At 37.0% G+C, this 23,171-nt stretch overlaps 1 protein-coding gene across 3 annotated transcripts in view; it reads right to left on the reverse strand.

The window, feature by feature from the left end:
* Nucleotides 1-23,171, reverse strand: part of GRID2 (glutamate ionotropic receptor delta type subunit 2) — a 736,483-nt gene that overhangs the window by 128,389 nt on the left and 584,923 nt on the right. For all 3 annotated transcript variants that reach the window (XR_007889412.1, XM_051618647.1, XM_051618648.1), the window contains exons 9-10: nt 20,079-20,180; nt 4,938-5,135 (exon numbers count right to left, since the gene is read on the reverse strand). Coding sequence is in view for 2 of the 3 variants with exons in the window: in XM_051618647.1 (XP_051474607.1) it covers nt 4,938-5,135; nt 20,079-20,180 (300 nt within the window). In the remaining variant the exon portion in view is untranslated. The remainder of the gene's footprint in view (nt 1-4,937; nt 5,136-20,078; nt 20,181-23,171) is intronic.

Below are 23,171 nucleotides of genomic sequence, written 5' to 3' on the forward strand. Positions count from 1 at the left end.
TGAATAAAAGTGTATTTTTAAAAGAATTACAAATGTGGAAGTCTAATGTTTTGGGGTTTTTTCCCTTGAACATATATCAAAAAGTGAAACAGGATTTCAGAATTAAAGGAAGACACATGGAAACAAAAAGTCATAGAATCACAGAATAGTTTGGAAGGGACCTCAAAGATAATCGAGATCAACCCCCCCAGCACAGGCAGGGACACCTCCCACTCAAAGGTTGCTCAAAGCAAATCCTCCTAAAACACAACCTTCCTAAAATAAAGTCCTAGACTTAGCCCCTGTAGTTTAACTTTAGCTGTGTTATTAATTATCAGCATGTTACTAAAATACTTCCTTAACACACGAGACTATTGTGAGGTGCTAATTCAAGTTTTACGTGTGATGTTTAAAATCTTCATTGAAAAGCAATATACCTAAGACACTTCTGCCAAGTAATAGATTACTGTAGGACTGAATAACTCATAGATTTTTTTCTGCTTTTTATCCTCTTTTTTTAAAGAAAAACATTTTCTCCATGAAATATATTTAAAAGCATTGCATGAAAAAGTACAGTATGTGGTATTTGTGGAAATACTGCTTCTGGTTTACATCTCTGGAGAGCAGTCTCTCCAAATTCCCCAGAATTATGGTTCCACTCTGGTTATCAGCTACCTGTGGCAAAGGAACAATGTTGTCCTAATGGAAATGTTGCATTTCCTTTGTCATACTGCATCAGCAATTGTGATATGTCTTGCAATCAAAGAATGGTAGTAAAGTAAAAAATAGGAAGGGGAGAGGTAAATCCTGGCTTCTCAGTACTCTGATGTTACACTGGAATATGACTACTCATATTCTTATCTTACTGAATTCAATCATAAATACGAGATTACCAGAAAACTGTATGTTAAACACAAAACAAAACTTAAACTTCATTCAATAGTTGATCTACTGATGGTGAACATTCTTAATTACATATAGATTCTGTCAACTTGTACCAAAACTGGAAGATGAAAAAAATTAAATGCTTGCCATTAACATGCAAAATGGGATCAGGAGACATCAGTTTTAAGAAGTCAAGGTTCACTTAGTGCTTCTGAGGTAGAATGGCAAAAGCATGCAACTATGTCAACATTTAAATGTAAAAATGCCAATCTGAAGTATAAACATATAAAACTCTCCACTCACTAAGTTTTTGCAGTGTCAAATTCAACCAACTATCAGCATCTTAGATGTCTAACACATTTCTGATGAATGAAACTGTGACTCTTGACATTGACTGACTGGCAAAAACAGCAGAGGGCATTATTTTTCTTTACGTGACCTGATGAGGAATTTATATTCCTTAAGAGCAGGTCTCCTGAGGTCGCTGTAGAACAGCATTAGCAGAATAAGAAAACCCAAAGTAAGTGACCAAATGGGTCTGATAACCTTATGACTGGTGTCACAGAACCAGGTCATCAGCAAAGCCCAGAAATCCCTGAAATACCCCAATGGTATTGCTTAAGCAAGCATATCTTGTACATGAACAAAGTAATCTTAGAATGATTCCTGTGGTTCATGATCAAGAACAGGGAAAATAAATGCATCTACTTAAAATTGCTCCTGCGAGGCCTCTCATTTTACCCATTTTCCGTGTTAAATCAAATTTCAATGAATGCTGGAAGCAATGAACAGTCCCACATGTTACACAGTTACTAATATGGACATGCAAAAATTAATCAGAGACATTTTTGCTCATTAACACACGTACATCCAAATAATTTTTACTCAGGTATTGTTTTTTTTCCTCTCACTTTTTCCTTCCTGTATGCTTACTGTCTTTCAATGCTATTCTGCTTAGAAGATGCATTAAAAAGCAAGCCTTATCAGAGGCTTCTACTTGGCTTGCAGTTTCTCTTAGAAATGTTTAGGCATGTATTTACTTTTCCTTTTCTCATGGACCTAACTGGAATCAGGCCACTTTTCCTATGCTATTTGCTCCCTGATGGCTTCTGACTGGTAAAAAATCCTAGCAATCGAGGTAGCATGGTGAACTGTGGGAAATATTGGTTAACGGCTGTGAGTATCTCTGAAAAGTCTGGAGACATGCTGAAAAGCCTACTGTCCTCTTCCAGAAGATGCATTAGCCACTTCTGTTGCCTGTCACAGAGGTTCATTCCCCTGGCAATGCAGACTTGAGGGCAACTCAAGTACTGTGAAAAGACACAGATAACTAACGGCAAGAGAAAGATCTGTGGGAAAGTGCTGCTCTGCTGAGATGGTTTTCGCGTCTCCACAGAAAGCTGCTGCTCTCTGAACTAATGCTGTTTGTGAGATGAAACTTTGCAGCCCTGGTCATTTGATAGGAGAGGGGTAAAAGCACCAAGGGCCTCTCTCAAAGACCATAGACCATCTGATTCAGGTGCTCAGCTAACACAGAGCTCTCCCTAGCATGGTAACATTCAGTTTGTTTTGACAGGTGTAGTTGTATGGAGCAAGGGTGTACCTAACACTGGTTTTGACAATCAAAGGAAGGGAGGCTTGAATTAGTTTCCAAATTAAAATTAAAGACTAGTTGATTTGATTTGCTGATTCCAGCTCCTATTTTAGCAGCCAATAGGGACCTTGTCTTCGAAGGTGCAACAGAGTGAACAGAGTCTCACATCTGTGAGGCCAGCTGTGGACCTAGGGGATGTACTTGGCGCCACAGGGCTTCTGCCCTGCACTGCAGCTTAACCACAGCTGCTGCAAACTAGAGCAGCCTGGGTCTGCTCTCACTGATACAAGGACAGATACTGCATCAGAGCTCACCACAAGCTGAGAGAGGTTAATACAAACAGTATATGTTGATCTTGAACATAGAAATTATGTGCTTGCTGCAGCAACTGCCAGTTCATATGGCACATCTTCTGCAGTGGCCATAGACGTCCTTCTCAGTGAAATGTACTCAAAAAGAGAAGGCAGCTATTACCCTGGAGTGGGACTTGTATTTTGCAGAAAGACATTGTTCCCAACTCACTTCTGACTCAATGCACTAAGAGGCAAGAGCACTCCCTCTGCTTCTGGATTTCTTCCATATGTTGGCCAGACTATCATGTAAGACTTGGTTGGGAAAACAAGGAGACACTCTGTTTTAAACAGGTAAGACCTTTAAAACTATTATCTGCTCCTTTGCTTCCCCTTATGAAGTTGCCAAGCCAACTATCTATCTAAGCAAATCAATATTTGAGTTCTGGAAGCAGAACTCAGTTCACAGTAAAAAAGAAAAGCAACCTTTTAGCTTGCACAGCTTGCACTTGGTAAGGGGTAGATACACACTGGCTGCTAGCCCAGAAGTTCTTTTACCTCAAGAGGAACAGAGAATGGGAGAGAAGGACACAGTGAAACTTTACTGTTAATTATACAAGAGGTAAGGACATTTTTTTTTAAAAAAAAAAAACTACACTGCCATACTATTTAAAAAACGTGGGGTTTTTTTTCTTGTTTGTTTTTGATCCAAAATCTAGTTCCATTGACTCTTCATACTTTCTAGCTGTACAGAAAGATTTCATATCCATGAAGACTCATTTACAGCAAAATCTGTTTTTTACATTTTTACATTTATTGGTAAATCTGTTTCACTGATGACCTCTATTTACAGATCTAGGTGGTTATCATAGCAAGGGTATTATTAGAGTTATACAAGTCCCTGCCTACTAAGGGGCCAAGAATGCCATACATGTTTTTCAGTGAACCATGCGATTTCAGTTCTTTTGAGTTCTGCCTTATGAATCTTTTCCTTCAAATAAATAAAAAACATTCCAGCCCCACTTTCTAGAGACATCTAGGACTAAGATCCCTCCAGCCTGTGCTATACAGTGGCCTGCTCAGTCCTTTGCTGAGTACTGTAGTGAGAAAGGTATAGCATAACACCAAATTTAAGGAAGAGAAAAAATGATTTAAAAAATCAATAGGCCATTGTGGTGTTATGTCTCATAATTAGACAAAGGATTTTTAGTTGTTAAAGTTTAGAAGACAGAGGAAAACGTTCATGTCTAAGTGGCTTCAGCTTACTATTTATAATCACAGCATTCCACCTTCCAGCTTGGTAAGGGCACAGGGAGATGGCAAAGGAAGTTTACAACTACAGTGCAGATGCATGAACTGTGCCATGGGTATGGCATATATGGTTGTTTTCTAACCCAACAGGATTCCTACTGCTCAGGAAGCTTTAAAAGCTACCTCTACAGGTTAACTAAGAGCAAATAAAATACATATGTTGACAGTACAAATGAGACATCAGTAGAATAGTCTGCATAGCCCTCGTCTTTCTCACTTAAGGGGAGAAACTGCAAAATGACAAGATGTGAAGAGTGGAAAATAAAAGAAAAATATGGCACATTCATTTGGTTTATTTATGAAACAATATTGAACATTTAATGTAAAATTAAGTAGACTAAATAGTTTATTAATTACAGAATAGAGAACATACTAGCCTTGATTCATACATCTACATAATGGAAGTGTTATTAGATATCAATAAAACATCTTCTGTTGATTATATACTTCATGTATTCATCATACCAACATTTTTCTAAGTGCTATGCATTATTTATGTAATGTATCTCTAATTACTGCAACACCAATTTTTCCTCTTTCGAACAGCCTCTTCAATTCATTTGTGTCAGCTCTTGCCAAATTAATTAGGATGCTGTGCATCCCATTATTTGACTGTGTTCAGATTTCATACTGCTGTACTTTGGTCAGAAAAAAGAGATTGCCTTGCTTCTTAATAGTTACCAGCAAGCACTGCCTCTAGCTTTTTTTTTACCATTTAATGGACCTGGGCATACTATCAAATGCTGGTGACACAAGCAATGAACCAAGTGATATCACCTACTCATTTTTAAAAGTTCCTGGCTGATGCAAACATAACATACCCTGTATCATTTAGCTTTATCTTATGACCTTATTTAGTAAGATATTAATAACCTTACCTTAAATACCAGTTCTCCTATCAGTCCATTCCATGACCCATCATCCTGAGGACTCCCATACTTGTGATCCGGCGCAACATAAATTTCATACTTAAAGCCAAGGTAAGTGGCCAAGGCATCCAACACATCTATTGAAAAGCCCTGATACTTCTTCGGTTTCCCCAGAACATTTTCAGACACCATGACAAAGGGCTCTTCCTAAAGAGAAAACAAAGGAGGCAGCTGTTAGTAAATAAATAACATGCCATATTTGGGTCCTGCGGGGTTTTTTTTAGTTTTTTTTTATTAATTTTTTTTAAGCAAAGGAGGAACTACTTAAATCCTGTTGACACAAAACTGTCCCACAACTCATTGTTAGTGGTGCCTTTTGGTTCTGAGAAATGCTATTTTGTTATGTATTGACTTCAACAGAGAACTTTTACTCTCTGCTATGTAATTCAGAGTAAATCTTCTGTTGTAACATTACAACTGAAATGCTTTTTAGTAATGCCTTCTTCTCTGCACGTGTGCTCAGCAAGGCAGACGTGCAGTCATATGCCTGTCCATAAACAGAGGATTCTACAGCGCTGCCAGTTCCCACTGGCTGGGCAAACACTGTTTCTGACAAACACAACTACTAATTCATGCTGTAAGGAATGAAAAACATGGCAAAATAGGCATTTCTCTTGCCCTTCTGCTGTAATGGGAATCTGAATATTAGCTGGTTGACTTTGAATAGTTCTGTCCGAAGAGCATCCATTTGATTAGTTTAGGGAGAATCAATTATGGGACTTCTCATCTATAGGAACAATTGGTGAATATTCATCAAAAAGATGACCATAATAAAGGTTGCAAATAGATACTGAAAGCTGGAATGTATTGGTAAGATTTCCAAACAACACACTTTTCCTTTTCCCCAAGATCTGTAATTCTTCTCTCAATTTTTAATTAGTATTTCTGGTAACATTATCAGAAAGAGATTATATTTTTACTAACTTTCTTTTTTCCCCTCTGTCTTATTCTCCTTCACATCTTCCTAAAATGAAACACAAAACCAGATCATATTTCTGAGCACAACAAAAAGTATTTATCATAGATGGACCTCACTTATGCTTTTTCTTCTTTTTCTCTGAGAATACCTGTCTGATCTACCTAAGTAGAGCAAAAGTATCAAATCCCCAAAAAAAGCACAAAGGCACTGTAACACTTAGGTATTTTTTTAAAATATGCTACATTGCTTCCTTTTAGGTCTTTACAAGGTACTGTAATTTAATACAGGTTCATCAGAAGAACCTATTCTGAGGTGCAAAAACTTACTTCTGGCCAAGACATGACAGGCATATGAAACTGCTTCCTGACCACCTCCTCCTAGTCTGCATAACTCACAAACACGCAGAAGAAAACAGAAATTATTTTCCATATTATTTGTGGCCTGAACTTCAAACGTATCTCCAGAGGCATTTTTGTTGGTGTTTACATGTTTTTTTTCTTTATTATTCTACTACTCATCTCTGTCCTTCACTTTGAAGCCAAAACACCTTAACAAAAAAACTGAACTAGTACTCCACTAAGTACTTTTAGCTTCTTGCTATGTTATTCTGTATTCAGAGAACGCCATAGTAACTGAATTGCAGGTAGAATGTTCTTGGAATAAAAAAGCATAATTTGTAAATGCTTGAGTTAACATTCATGGGGATAGCCACATGCTGAGGATACCGCCAAAGAAGCGAAGATGCAACCAGCCTGCACTGGCAGGATATTCTTTTTTGACTGCAGGGCAAACAGAAGAAAAATCCAGCCCCCCCCAACCAAAACAAAACCACAAACCAACCAGAAACATTCCCAGTAGTCAGAATTTCTTTCTTCCAAATTTTCCAAGATGAGGACAGCAAGTGCAAGTGAATTTTTAAATAAATTCTCCAGCACCTGGATTCCAAGAACATTGAAGGAATTGAAACTAAGTTGATGAAAGACTTTCCTAAATGAAAAGACAGAGTGAATTGAGCTTTGCTGATCACTGTGAGGAGAGATTTCCTACATACAGACTCAAAATTGCAGGGAAAAAAAAAACTTTCCACACAAAAAAATAAAAATAAATTGTAATTTCTCAATCTAAGTAAATTATGCACAAAATTCTAAAGACTTGTGTGTACAAAGGGTGTTTCAGAAGTTGATAATTTTCATATTAGAAAGGATTTATTCTTATCACTTCAAAGTTATTAGAAAATAGTTGCTCATAAACTTAATTTTTATTCAGCTAGTAAATGAGAAATGGCTAATTGTACTGATTTAAAAGACTGTTTAAAATGCAGTTTGTCATGAATGATTTCAGACTTTTATTAAGCTTCCTAATGTTGTTTGCTGTTGAGAGATGTAAAAAAAACCAAAACCCAGTGTTCCATGTGTTATAAATCACTAAATAGCTTTATGCAAAGCAACTAATGCTTCCCAGTTTCTGTTGAAGCTTGGATGAGTAAAATGTTTAATCATATTCCAAACAAAACAAATATATTTCTATATTTTTTGTAATTGTTTACATTTCTCATAAGACATTGAAAGAGAGTAAAAAATACTTGTCTTGATTTTCTCCCCATAAATGCTGCAATCTGAAACTATGCCAGTTGTCTTAGTACACAGGGAGGCTGTTATGGGAACTCCTATGGAAAGAGATATATATCCCTACAATAATAATGTTAAAAATTACTGTCTCCATCCTTGAGAACGCAGATCTTGTTCAAATAAAAACACAGTACAAAAATAGCCAATACATTTCCCAACTACTGAAGAGAAAGACAATCAAAGCAAAAAATAAGTATAAAAACCTCACAAGCTAACTGAGTTTGGAAGCGTCAAAATTCATCTGGATGGTGAACCTTCCATTTGACCCCAACAAATTCAAGAAAATCCTGATACACGTGCTCTCCACAGCAAGTGGCAATTCAGATCACAGAAGCAGTGAAGCCATACAACTTGAGATTTGTCATTCTTTGAGATTTGTCATCCTTTGAGATACTCAAACCTCACCTGTACACAGTCTTCAACTACCTGCTCTAACATTAGCTCTGCTTCACAAGATGCCATCCAAAGGTCCCTTCTAAATTGCTCCAGGATGCAGTGAAGTGATCAAAGGAAGGCCACTGTTTCCTGCTTCCCCTTTTTCTCCACTTTTGCAGACTCAACTCCTGGGGACTGCTGAGCCTCTGTGAGGCAAAAGCAGACTTCACAGCCTGTAAAGTCAGGGAAGTCTAGAAAAGAAGTCACAATGTGCATGACTGAGGAGGAAAAAAAAAAAGGGGGGGAAATGAACGGATTGTGTTGCCTTAAATTCTTGGTTTTACAAGATGAATGATCTGCCTCATGGAGCTCCATAGTCATCAGATATATTCAGAGGACGGCTTTGCAGCCAGCCTCAATGGAGATAATTTAAGAGAGGAGCTACTTCTCCTTTACCCCAAATATGCCTCCTTGCCAACTGAATGCAGCACTATTTAATCGGTGATAGTGGTTCCTGCTCAAAATAACTCTCATTTTCTTGGTTTCTTGGGATCTAAGCTGGCTGTGGCTTAACCCCGGTAGACAGCTCAGCACCAGACAGCCAATACTACCTGCAGCAAAATGAAAGTCAGCAGCAAAAAGGCAAAGTTTACATTGGATGAAGCTGTACACATTGTTTTTTACAACTGTAGGAAGACAAAATCTGGTTCCAGAGATGATTACCCCCTGAGCAAGGGAAGCTGCAAAATGCTAGCAGACTATCATTTCTTAGGAAGGCTAAAGGCAGACCCAAGATTAATGCAACATGGCATAAAAATAGGAAAGTGTTCAGAAAGATGACGTGATAGTACAACTACACTGGAGAAGCAGCTCACAAAAACATTTGTCTCCAATAATTTATCGATGATAAATAGATTTATATTTTTTTTTAAAGGAAAAAGTTACACCTTAAGATAAATGTAGGTTAACAACATGCTACATATTAAGACTGATATAATTTAATATCCTCCTCTTGCCAGAACAACTAGTTACCTTCTCATATAAGAGATCTGGTGGTGCTTGGTTCCCCCTTTTATGAGATTCTACACTCACCCATCACAAATCTACTCGGTTTTTGTCAGGTGAGTTGATCTGATTGCCAGGTGTCCAGACAAAGGCCACAGCTGGGACAAGTGATAGAGTAGGACGGTACAAGCAGAAATGAGGAAGTACCAAAAATGTCCCCTTTTTTTGTATCGGGATGGTTAAGCAGCTCAGATAGCTTCCTGAAACCTGTTTTCAGATGTGCAACACAGTATCATTCAAAGACATTTCACAAATTAGGTTATATGACTGGAATACTTGGTTGGAGAGTTATCACCACCATTTTCTGTGTGCAGAACTGAAGTGTACAGATTGCATGAGTGTTCTGCATGAATTCAAGCGTGCTGGGTCAGGGACAAATGCCTTAACCATAGACTGCTTTCCCTTTATATTCGTTTAACACTTTTAAGCATTTGTACTTACCTATGCACCTGTATTCTAGCAAACTGTGAGTGTAAGAGCAGGAAATCCAATGGAGAAAAGCCAGCATTAGATGAGAACAAAGGAAGCGAGATCCAAATATCAGATGTCTAGACTTAGGGAGAGAAAAGACTTACTCTTGAAAGGATTGCTTGCCAGGGTAAAATCACAAGTGGACATCAGAGATTGTAATGTGCCCTAGTCCAGGGAGAACTGATGAGAGGGAAATATAGGCACACAAAAAAAATATCACATACCCGAACCCCTGCCCTCAACCCCTGCCCTGAATTTTACACAGTGGTAAGTAGTGGATAGAGAATACATTTTATTTTAAACATATCAGTGGAAATTAGAGATTCACAGTAGACAGCCTGGAGCAGTCTAGAGTCAAGATTAGCAGAAAAAACCGCCACACTTTATTGCTTTTTCCAACAAGATAAAGGGCTAACAGTTTTCGTTTTTCAGGACTTAGATTGTGGTGTACCTAAAAATGAAGTAACAAAAGGTTTGGTAAGTGCTTTAGGAATCTAAGATTAAAAGTACACAGTTTTTATTTACTCAGACATATGCCAATAATTTGGATTTAATAGCTGGTCTGAAGTATCTTTTTACATTCTTTACTAGTTCACCTAATTAAGTTAAAATGGAAGAAAAGACTTTCAAGTTTGAAAGCAGAAGGAGCAACACTCGAGCTAAATAGTAGAAAAGAAGAATTACTCAGAATTTAACTTGGCTTTGTTAATTAATTATATAATCAAAGAGAAACACTGGTTTGTAACTGTGCTTCAGAAATGAGCAATAAAGTCAAGCAATAAATTCAGGCCTTAGAGGAGACAAAGAAGGAGAGCAAGAGAACAATTGCTTTTGAAGGGGACAACTCACATGTAGGGAAAAAGTATATCCCTAAACCTGAAGTCTTAATCCAAGACGATTTTTAACAGTCAGTGGAACAGTAACTAAATTCCAATCTTTGATAGCCATCTTTTAGTTCTTCAGTGAAAATCAGGTTTTGGAGGTTCTGGTATTTTTGTGTAGATTCTCTCCTTTTGGACAAACTACCAAAAACTCTCTTGAAAGAACAGAAAAAGAACCATTCAAATCTTCAACAATCTTCCAACTGAGTATGTGAGGAAGAAAAAGTTGCATTCAGTGGTGTGTTTACAATGAAGTGGTGGCCTCAGCCCAGCTGTTAATGATTCTAATGGCATACCACATCATTAGGAGATCACTGAACGGGCCACAAGACAGATTTTCTCTGTAACTACAAGGGTGGATTCTGTGGCTTGAAGCTCAGACCTATTGAGGGATAGAAGCTATATGAAACCATGATACATTTATGAGAGTCTTATGTGTGCGCTAAAGATAAAAATTCTAAAAAATGTTAGAATGTACTTCATAAATGGAAAAAGAAAAGCAAACCAAAATGTTGGGGATTATTCTCTTGCTCAGCTGAATCCTCTTTTCCTCTTAGCAGAAACAGAAAAAAAACTCCCTAGCCAGGAGGCTATATAAAAACTATTAAATAAACAAAAAGTTATTTGTTTGTTATATCAGATCACTGCAGGGATTCACAACACATATTGGGGCTTGACTCTGAAATTGCAGATGGACAGCCTTCTGTGCTTCTGTGTTTGGAAGAGGGTTTTGAAATTAGATAATTATATGATGGTTAGAATTCATAAAGCATATGAAAATGACCTCTGTGTCTACTCATTAGAAATTTCTGACGACATTGGGATATAATACTTTCAGTTTTACACTATATTCATTAAATTTTCTCTTCTTTGCTGAATGTAGAAAGAGAGAGGGAAAATAAAAGAAGCAGGAAATGAGGCTCAGGTGTGGACAAGATTGTCAATCTGTGCTTAGCACTGATTCTAGAAACAGTGGAAAGGCATATTAAATGATTCACGGAGCCCTAGCAGAGCCTTGGCAATCACATGAAGTAAATATTTACTGTCACACTTTAAAAATCCCATCACCTGCAAATGCTAAGAAACTGCTCCCAAAAGTGAAATTCACTCTCATTTCTGGATCTCTCAAATCCCTTCCAATGGCTGCTGGATGACCAAGCACAGACGTTATAACCGACAAGAAGCATTAACTCTCATAAACCATAACCAAAACATTTTCAAGTACAGGATGCTGTTGTATTGTTGATAGTCATAATTACTTTTTTCTTGACTCATAAAATAATTAACCCCCCCACTTTTAAATGTAAGCTGTTTTGCATTTCTTTCCTGAAAAGATTTCAGCGAAATACACAACTCCAAACACTTAATTTCCCCAAATGCTTTATTGACCACTGTTTTAGGGATTTTATTTGGCTAGGAACAGCACAGCAGCTTGTTATTTTTGATTGAACATCGATGTACATTACTTCATGTTAGAATCAATGACCAAAATGTAATTGAAACATTTCATTCTCTCATTACAGAAATTCTCCAGAAACTGAATACAATGTTAAAGGAAGGGGATTTCAAATTTGGCCTCTATCTCCCACTGCCCTTATGCCTGCACTTAGCCTTCTCCTTTTTTTTACTGACAGTTTTATTGTCACCTTCAACAAGACATGAATTTGTGCTTTCAGTTACAGTACTTCAAACAACTTTTTAATTTATTTTTTTTTTTTCTTTCCTGATTCAAATGCTGGCTTTTGGATTTATTATGCTATTTAGCTTAGTGCTACTTGGAATAAAGAAATAAAAAATGTTAGCCACCCTTTCCCCATCTCTATCTCCCATTGTTCTGCAATGGGACTAAGGTTGCTTTCAAAGCTATGTACGGCAAAGGTCTGTTAGTATGCAGCCAAGCTTTGTGTACTGATTTTCATTCACAATAACTTAATGCACCTAATAGCTCTTTCTGAACCATTACAGTTTATGAGAAGAGTATGAACTGAAACTGGAATTGACTGGAGTGTTTTAGAGTATGTCTAGCTAGCAGAATGCTAGCTTTAATGTAGCTGGCGCAAGTACTGGTATTTGCAAAAGTTTAGCACAGGTATACTAACCTGCTGGGAGCTGCATTATACTTCTTAGAGCAGCCGTGCAAGAGCTCCTATTCATAATAAATTCACACAATATTTCATGACACTGCACTCTCATGCAGCTCACTTCCTTTTTTATCTTGCATAGTATGGAAGACTAACTACAATCAGAGTAAGAAACTCTGTTTAAAAGCAAAATTTCCTGCACGCTCTTTGAACTATATGAATCATTCTGGCATGCAAATACACCCACAGAGCAGATGGGTATGGGTCAGTGAGAAGATAAGAGCTAAGGAGTCTTGAGAGGTAGCCCTTCACATACCGATAAGTAAGGTTGGTTCTACCAGGTTGCGCACTGCACCTGTCTTGCTGTCAAAACATGGCCCCAGCCAGGTCCCAAAACATTGTAAATCATTGATATCTACCTCATCTAGGCTATAGGATTTACTACTTTAGATAAATGAATTGTAAATATGAATTGAAAAGAAAAAGGGCTGGGTTTCCCAGCAGGCTCTAAGATTAAAGCTTGTGAAACAAATGATCACAGTAGGCATGTGCAATGTGAATAACTGTAAGGTTTATGACTTACCTGTTTTAATACAAGCTAAGTATCTGAAAGGGACATCAAACAGCTATTAAATATAACCTATGCTCAGTCAGTAGCAATTTCAATTTGGCCCTTGTACAGGTGTGGTGGGGAGAAGAGGAATGGAAATGCAGCCTCTGCCTCTATCAAGGGTTATTAGCTTCTGTTATTATAGTAATAATTTTAAGTATTAGTATTTTGAGGAAATATCACAGTACAGTGCCACTTGAGAAAAAAACTGAAGTATTTCCTACAGAAACCCGAATACATACACATATACAGAGAAAAATGGATTGGCAGTATTAGGGGAAGGAGACTACACCAAACCTAAATCTCTGGCAAAGTGAGGAATACCTAATAAAGGCACACTGCCCAGATGGAAGCTTGTGCTCAGTTACCAACACAGATCAATTGCAAGGGAACAACTGAAATTGCTCCTGTTCCCGTTTTCTGCTTAATAAAGCAACCCTAAACAGGGCTGGCAACCCTTGGACGAGATGCAAGGCATAAGGCTGAGGGCAGGAGGCACTTTAGGAATCTTATTTATTGTTCTTAGTCCCAAATAGAGAAATGCACCAATTCCACTCATCCTCTCTGCCTCATTGTTTTAATACTGCCACTTTATCTGCAATGATATTAAAGATTAATATTTTTTTTTGTTAAGCACCCAAGTACACTAAATACATTGATGTTCATGTAATGATGGCTTGCTGTCTGCATATACAGTGGGGAGGAGTAGTGTAGGAATATGGCAAATATAATGGCAGAGATATGGCTGCAGAGGTCTGGAAGAGATTAATATCCCAGTTTACTAGCACTGTGTAGAAATTTTGGGCTTAATTCAGTGTATGGCACTAATATGTATTCTAGAAGTTTATGTCTGTGCAGTAAGTTAGGATGTGTACAGTCAGCCCCAGAAGGCACCAGATTTAAGGAGCAACTTTTATATGCTAACAGCTTCTGAAATGCTGAATGGGAGAGCAAGGACAGAAAAACTGTAGGTGCTATTTGCTATGCAGGATAAATAAGGAAAAAAGGTGAAGAGGGAGAAAAACACATAGCAAGTCTTCCCTTTACTGTTCATAATAATTATAACTGCCACATAATGCAGTTGTTGCCAACTTTCAGCCTTAAAGTTTCTATCTGCTTGAGAGCATAAGACAAAAACTAGGGAACTTCAGGGAAAAGATGTCTTACTGAGGAGCTAGTATTTCCTAGCACTGCCTCCTTACTTTCTAACAATACCTGACTCAACTAAAGTCTAGATGTCTTTCCTGATTTTCAGAAATTAAAGTCTCTGTGAAGAGCATAATGTAACAATCAGGGATTTGTCACTGCCTAGGAAATTATGCATTCTTTACAAGCAGCAATGGAATATTCTAAAATTTCAAGTATTTTAAAATTCTTATAGCTGCAGCACACATGGTATATACCAATACATTACTGCATTATAAGGTATTGAGATTTTATGATAGATTCCATATAGAATAAGCTACACCACTCACAGCTTTTCTGCCATTCTAACTCAGGTGCATAAACAGCCATCAGGGAAGGTTTTATCCCTTACAGGTAAAAGAAGAAAGTATATTTGCTCAAAACAAAATACTACAACTAATGAAGATAGACTAGTAATGTTTCTTAACTTGGCCACCTCCTAAGGCACTTCAGCTGCCACAGGAAAATCACTGTAGTCCAATATGTCGATAATGGTGAGACAAAAGCAACATACAATTTGGTATAATATGTCTTAACTAAAATTAGGTTTTTGAAAGATTGTAGGCACTGGTGCATAGGAAGTGCAGCCTGACAGAATGCAGGATTCACAGAAATGCAGACCATTCAATTGTGAAAGTGGGGAAAGGGATCAGGACTACATGACAAAAGCAAACACTAATAAAAATGGGAGAAATAGAAAAGGCAGTGTCAGTGAGACTATTCTAATTGTTCACTACTATAAAATATTTATTCAGTATTTCCTGAGGCACCCCACAGTCTTTGCTGCAGATGATCTTTATTTTACAGTCATTCACTGATTTTTTTGTCCTGCTGTTCTTTTTATCTTTTATCACTTTTGACTGTTTCTTCCTCTGTGTATGCTTAAATATCATCTTCATGTCTCTTACACTTCTCTTTTCTTATGTCTCTGAAAGCTACTCCAGCTTCTTGGAAAGGACTTCCACTACTTTGTTCAACCAGTGTTGGAAGTAAAATCCCGGACATTCTCTTTAAAACCAGGACTTAGCTTCATATCTTGCTTTTTATCTTAGTAGTAAGTACAACAGAAAAAGGGACTGAAGATGCAGAACCTCTTGCCAGTTTGTGTCCCTAAAGGTATTGCCTGCTTTCAGGTTTGCTTCTTTCCTAATCTGGGCAACAAATGCTCATGTATTTCATGCCAACCATTGAGAATTAAACTACTCTAAATATGATAATATTTTCCCTGGTGTAAATGAAGCTTCTGCTTGTTCGGTATTTTGTTGTTGTTGTTTGTTTTGTTTTGTTTTTAACTGTGGTTATCTACCCTTCCACCAGCCCTCTCAGTACACCATGTCCCTCACTGTCCCCCTGGAGTCAAGGGTCACCAAACTGCCTCTGGTTCACTTTGCTCTGTGCAAGTAACCTAGATAACAACTCTCAAAAAGTAGCACACAGGATTGTATGACAAAGCATAATTTAGTATCATTATTTTTCTTTCCTTCATCCTGCCTGCATTTTCAGAACCATCCAGATGTGAAAATACATGATTCCTGTTTTGGAGCTCTATCAAATTTTCATGTAAAGTCACAAATACATTTTGCACCATTAGGAAGTTACTCCTTATGCATTTTCAGGAAAGGCTCTGTGCTTTTCAATCAAGAAGTTAATTCTTTAAAATGGGGAGTTTCAAACTTTTTCCCTTTTCAAACAAGAGGGGCTTTTTAAAAAACATCATTTTGCAAATACCTGCTGGTCTATTCAATGTCAAAGAGGCCAAATCTCATTCAATTTCTGATGGCTTAACATTCATATGAATAATTCATTAATTGCCGCTACTACTAAAATGATATTATGGGAATATCTCCTGTATTCTAGCTCCTTTCAATAAAGCTGAACAGCTGAAAAAGAGAAGGTTAAACTGAAATAGTCAAAATGGATATCTAGCTAGATTTGTTCTTGGACAATTGTTCATTCAAGGCACTCTGAATTTGTTTGGAATTATTATGCTGACCTTTGACTGAGCTACATTTCAGAAAATCAGAATACATTTCAGAAATTTACCAGCAAGTCACTTGAACTTAAAAGTAACTTGTCAAACACAATGTTCAAACTTTGGCTGTGTGTAGGGAAGCATTCCAAGACTGAGACGTTTGATATTTAAGTAAGGTAAAACAAACCTTTTCTAGAAGTGTAGAAAGTGTGGTACTAATCCAAGACAGATTTAAATGTTGAATCATGTACACACAGGCATGAGTATAGTTCCCCTCAGAATAAAACACAAATAATTGTTTCTTATTTCTATTTATGCAAAGGAGAGAACTCCCATTAAATTCGGAGAAGCCAGGATGCACTGCCAATTGAAACCAGAGATTTCCAATTTGGGGACATACTATATTCTTCCTTACTCACAAAGAGATTTTGCTTTGGATCTGCAGATATATAGTCCATAATTATTAAGATTATCCAGGGAAAGGAATTAGTAGATGGAGGCAGATGATGGGAATTATTCAGCACTTGCTTTTTGAAGGATTGCTTTGGGGAAATTAGTCAAAATAATTTATCATTGTCAGACTGCACAATGTTTCGTTTCATAATAAGTATAATGTAGTATAACCCAGGTGTTGCAATTTGCTACCCTCTCGAATTCTATTGCAGTTTTTAGAATCAGTTCTTTTCAATCTGAAGGTATAACAAAACGAAATTCGAAAAGAAGGGTTACTATCTAGAAAGACATGAGAGATTCAAAGCATTAACAGAACTAACTAAATTAATGTTAACTTCTTAAATCTCAATAAAAAAGAAACCTGTTCATATTCAAAGGTATTATTATTTAATATGGCATAAGTCTTCTTGTTTCTCTGAATCAAGACCATACTTATAGAAACTGGCAGAATTAACAACGATAACTAATAATTCATAGTCAATAATACATTCCTTACTTTTAACAGAAAGGTACTGACTTAATTGATGAACTCACAGAAAGATGTAAAAATTATAAAGAAGATCAGTGCTACAATAAAGTTGATGCACTCACATCTAAGGCAAGAATTGCACATGTTCAACATAAAGGTTAAACATTAATCCTCAATTTTGTCCTATCCAGCAGATATAAAACCAGACGAACACTGCACTTCCCCATATTACTATGACTTTGATTTACCCAAAACAGTTCTGTTGATCTGTCCAAGCAATAACTTGAAATTTTTATTCTTTGTGACAAAATTATGGCCTTAAGAGCAAATATCCCTCAATAATAGCTGCAAAATGAATATGGTGTCTTTGTTGACCAAGTTTTTCTAAGAACAAGGTTTTCTAAATTTACTAACAACAAACAGAGGAACTAAAAGTCTAATTTTAAAATAGGAGAAAACAACTATTAATACTTTTTTTATAGCTGTCTCTCATTTTCAGTATTACAGCATCCCAGCTAAGACTTCCTTCAAATTCAAGTATTACATTTATTTTTTCATTCTATCCCAGTAAAAACAGCATATTGCACCATGGTAATAAACTATGTCAATAAATATGTGAATTAGAAACAAATAAAGGCTCTATAAATGTATCATATAGCAAGATTCATGTTTGAAGTAATGATATGCTAATGACAGCTATATTTTAAGTCTCAGATGAACATTTAGAAGGCAGCTTATCCTCATGAATAACTCTTATACATAGTAAGAGCACTAAAGAGAAACTACTAGAGGGTAAACACCCTAAATAACGCTCTGTCACCCCCAGGGGTGGCAGCAACATCTATGAATATCCAAAGATTTGAAAAGGCTAGTAGAAATAATTAGCATTTTGCAATTCTGGCATCTGCACTGTCCAACTTCTCTTCAGATTTTTGGTTAATAGCTTGAATTTCTGTCAGTGCCAGTCTGCCTGCCTCTCACTAAACCATTTCAGTTTGTGGATGAGGGAGGAATGGTATTTTATCTTCCTGATTTCTGGCATTTGGGGGAAAGTACCATTAGTCAAGGCAAATGCTAGTGAAAAATACCATTTCTGGGTCATGATTTTAAATATTTGCTTCCTCCCTTTGTTCACGCAATTAAGAAATACCTTGCTTCACATCTTTGCTGAGTAAAACCAAAATAAATCTTGGTTTTTAGTCTGGTTGTTGTTGTTGGTTTTTTTGTGTGTGTGTGGTTTTTTTGTGTGGTTTTGTTTTGTTTTGTTTTTTTTTTCTAGATTGCACTGACCAGCCATGAAAAGCTCTACAAGCTTAAGAGAATAAAGGAAGTCTTATGCTATGAAGCCAATATGTAAAATTTGCATGCTTTGCATCCTCCCATATACTGCCTTCAGGGCACATTCTATATAAAATGCGAGTCAGTTAGCAAAATCGTAAGTAGGCAGATTTTCACAAAGCACAAGTCAGACTAATTGTGTTTTTCACTAGCAGTAGCTGTCATGGCAGAGCACACGGCAGTTGTCACCAGTTGTGCTTTAAAACAGGCTTTCATGTGCTCATATGAGGCAGCACGCGAGGACTGCAGTGAGGAGACTGAGCTGCCAAGTGCCGTGTGCTGAACTTCAAATGTCTGCCTTCTGTTTTTATGATGAATATAGAATCCTATCAGCATAACTAATGAGATCTTTGTATTTTTGCAAGTTGCTAAATATTCACACTATAATGACTTGAAAGAAGAATGCTCTCTAGCAAGCTAACTAAAATAACTGGGGATGAAATCAGAACAGAGCGGGGAGAGAGAGAAGAAGAAAGAAGAAAAAAAAGTCCAAGACTCTAATTTATATTTATTTTGCTAGACAACATCCACAAATCATCTCTGTCAACAGAAAAATGCTACTGAAACAATTAACATAAATATCTGCCATAACACAAAGACCAGCCACTGCCACCATGATGCTATGTTGATGAACATGAAATCAAAGCTTAAAAAAATCCCACCTTATTGCTTTGTCTTTTTCTGTCCATTTAACCTGCTTATTTGGTTGTGTTTTTTGTTGTTGTTGTTTGTTTGTTGTTTTGTTTGGTTTGTGGTTTTTTTTTATTTTGTTTTGTAGATACTATCACAGGAAGTACAAAACTGCTTTGTCTGTGGCACTGTCATGCTCTAGCTATTTCACTTTCCACCCCTGACTGAGCCTTTTCCTTCTTGAGTAGAACACAAGTAGAGAGTAGCGAGTAGCTTAATATAACCTTTAAAGTTCTGCAGACATGCATCAACTTTGTGCTTGGGCACCTGTACAAAGAAGCTTATACGTCTTATATGTTTCTCTCTCTTTCTCTCTTTTCCACTCTTAACAACTTTTGCTCAAGCAGCCAAAGTTTATTACAAGGAATAAATACAGTGGCCTCATATAATAAAATACCTTCCTATTCTGGTAGGCATTGTCTGTTCAGCTTTAAACCAACAGCTTTGCTGCAGCTGCTTAACGCAAGTTGTTCACACAGGGGAAGAACCTGGCTGAAGAAGAGCTAGGAGGGAAGAGCAGATGTTTTATTGAACTAATGTTACTCACCCTAGACTGATCTTGAACATCATCTGAGTGCGACAATTTGTGTTAGACTGCACTCAATTTGGCAAGGTAATTGGAAGGTAGCTATATTTTAGGAATCACTTAAGAGTTTCAGCCAGGTAACTTTAGCTAACAGGGTGCTTGAGGTTGCCCTTTATCAGTTCATATGGACATGCTATCTAATTTAGTATGTGCCTGTGGAAGGAACAGGTTTTATTGTGTTTGATTTACTCTCAGAAATGAACTGTACTAATAAATAGTTTTATTTTGTGGAAATTACTGCATTGCTCTGGAATCAGACACTTGAACAATGACTAAGTTCTTGGTAAAACTGTATACTTCATAAAAAGATAAGGTAAGAGGGAGCAAATACATTACTTGTAGTGCAAAAGGATGAGAATCTGCTTACCAGCACAGTCACCACACGCAGAACCACTCCTCGCATGTTATTCTCCAACTTTCTGTCTGTTAATGATCCATTCAGGCCAGTGACGGGATTCCAGCAGCCAAGCTGAAAGAGGAAACAGAAATAATTTCCTTTTTGTCCATAAAATTTTGGCAGGGAATACTCTTGGGCAGCTTTAAGCAGGAACTGACAAAACAAACAGAACACCTTCTGGAATCCATGTGATGGCAAGTCAGGGAGGGGCTGGCACACAGATTCATCATTAAATTGCAGATGAAGCAATTAGGGCTATCAGTTTGTGCTTATAAATACCAGAGTGCAATGCATGACAACATCCAGGGTTTGGGGATGTAGGTATTGCTTTAGAAGAGCTCAGGGAAGACTTCCATATTAATGCAAAACATTTAAAAAGTAGTATGGCTGTAACAATATTTCTACCTTACTTTCAGTGATACACTAATTGGAGAAATAATAGCCACCATAATTTTAGTACTCTGCTCCAGCCCAGCTTTCCTATTAGAACTGTGATTAAAGGAATTACACTAGTTCTAATTAAAACTTATACTAGTCATTGATAATGAAACAGCGGTGATTTTTAGCCAGGTTAAAAATCACATTTAAAGGTGACTGATAGATCACTGAATAGGCAAAGCACAGCACTGATAAAGGACTGCAACGGATAATGCAGACAAAAGAATTCAGCTATGAGATGCTCTGCATTGGTGCTATCGTATTTCTTGGGCTTCTATGGACAGAAGTTTTTCCCAGGGATCTCTCTAGGAATAACTGCTTTTCAATACAAATTTAGTAGATTCTGACCTGTAATTTAGCTTCTCTGAAAACACAACTTGCCTACATTCTTACATGATGGCAGATGCTCGAGTACAAAGAAACAGAACACTCAACCCTTATAACCACATAGAAACGTTATTGATTTCATTTTTGGAATTTATTACCACATTCATCTGACCTGTACAATTACCCATGTTAAATCCAAAACCCAACAGGACAATGATGGGCTTTAGAGGACTTTGGAGCAGAATCTCAATTATGGCATGTAAACTACTTGCCTATGTAAACCTATTATACTGTTAGAGCAGTAAGCACCTGCAGGTACTAGTTCTTGCTCTGAACTGCCTTCTCCATGGACTGTGCATGGAATCTATGGAAGGATGCTCATCATCTGACTCAGCTACATAACTTATGACTCAAAACCCAGGTGGTTTTCATAATCCTAATTAAAGGCAAAAATGTTCTTGTTCTGACAAAACCAGAATCACTAGGTTACTGTTGGGCCAGGTAACCACTAAGATTAGTCTCTCAAAGAATTGAACCTTACAATCTATGAGAAATAGCAGCTGTAAAATATCCAAAACATGACTGTTCTCTAACGCACAGTCACAGAAACGGCAAAGTGCCTGAACCAGCTAAAGGGGTTTGTGAAAGGAGTACATTTGCTGAATGTGATTGAAGGTAAATTTACAAAAAGCATTCTTTCGGTCCTTTATGGGAAAAGCCTTTGTATACGTGTTTCATAGATCTTTCAAAGTGAGACAGAAATCAAGGAACAAACTCTAAATATACACATTTAACAATTTAAGTAGTGGACCATTTGAAATAATTGTTTTCTTCATTACACCCACTAGGCCGTTTTAGAGAAACTTCTAAATTATTTAGTTTCAATATATCCATATCAACTCTTTGAAGATGCTCCCTTAGAAAATGGGTGCATCAAAAAGTAAAAAACCCCAAATTTTCTGCAATGATGTAGAGGTTAGGTTTGACTCAATGATCTTAAAGACCTTTTCCAACCAAAATGACTCTATGATTCTATGTTTCCAAAAAGAAGATGAACTTAAACCAATGTAGTAATTTCTCACTGCTATTTTCAGAAGTGCTTAGTGCTGTCCTAATTCTTCCTACTTTGAAGTTAAGGTTATACTGTTTTCTGGAATGAGCAAGGGTAATGCTGAGCATAATTGTCATCTCTTGTAATGACTAAATCAAGGGTCCACCAGATTCAGAGCTCCAGCAGAAATCATTGGAAGTAGCAATATGACACGAGGAGGAAATAAAGCATGAGACATCATATTAATCTCCTGCAATTACTCCTCATTCCAATAGCTATTTCTAAATAAAAGCACAAGCTATCACTGCTCTGTGTCCTCACTTCATGTTCCCATCTGATCACAAAGATCAACCACCCATTATAGTAACCATCTCTGCTTGTTCTATGCCTCCACAGATGTGTAGCTGTTCACAGCAGTATGGATGGACTGCTGGTAAATTCCAGGTCCTCAACACTCCTCTGGCAAAGCCCTCCAATACTTTGCGCTGAGAAGCCTAATTGCTAAAGCATGTTAACTGTAATAATGCAGTGAAAAGTAATGAATGTATTTGAAGTGTGTGCACTGCACTATCTGTGCTAAACCACTGCCATTCTATAAAGCAAAGTATTTCATAGTCTACATCCTCTGTACTAAAAGTATTGAAAATGGCACTACGTTCAGAACAATAGTGCATTAAATTAATTTGGCAACTGTCATTTTTAGTCACATAAAGAAACTAAGTAGAACTTAGATCAAATTAGCACAGCCAAAAGTGTTGGAAGTATAAATACCACGGAAACTGTACTGCTTTTGCCAGATTTAAAACCCTAGGAAGTTACTGAGGAGCCTTTGTATCCTTTTGTGGTTAAAGTCCATTTTTAATTATGTGCATGAATGTGTACATACTTATATAATTAACTTTTTAACCCAACCCATTCTACCTTTTTAAGAAAAAAAAACCCCAACATAACTGATTCCTGGACATCTTGTATAGCATTAATTTTCCTTTAAAAAGGCACATTTTATTTTCAATTACTGTTCATTTAATTTTCAATTCAATTGTTCCTTTATGGAGCACAGTCATGGCAAAGACAAATGTGCAGTGCCTTGCCAACAAAGTCAAAATTGATTTTGAGTTGGAACTGCTTACCATTATTAGGCAAAAACTAATCAACATTTATTGATGACAGTTTGAGCTTGTCATTGCAGCAAGGACCAAACATAACTATTGCTGAAACAGCAAGGTGGGGGTGGTATGATACTACTA

The sequence above is a fragment of the Apus apus genome, chromosome 4, assembly GCF_020740795.1.
Source record: "Apus apus isolate bApuApu2 chromosome 4, bApuApu2.pri.cur, whole genome shotgun sequence".
NCBI classification, from domain to species: Eukaryota; Metazoa; Chordata; class Aves; order Apodiformes; family Apodidae; genus Apus; species Apus apus.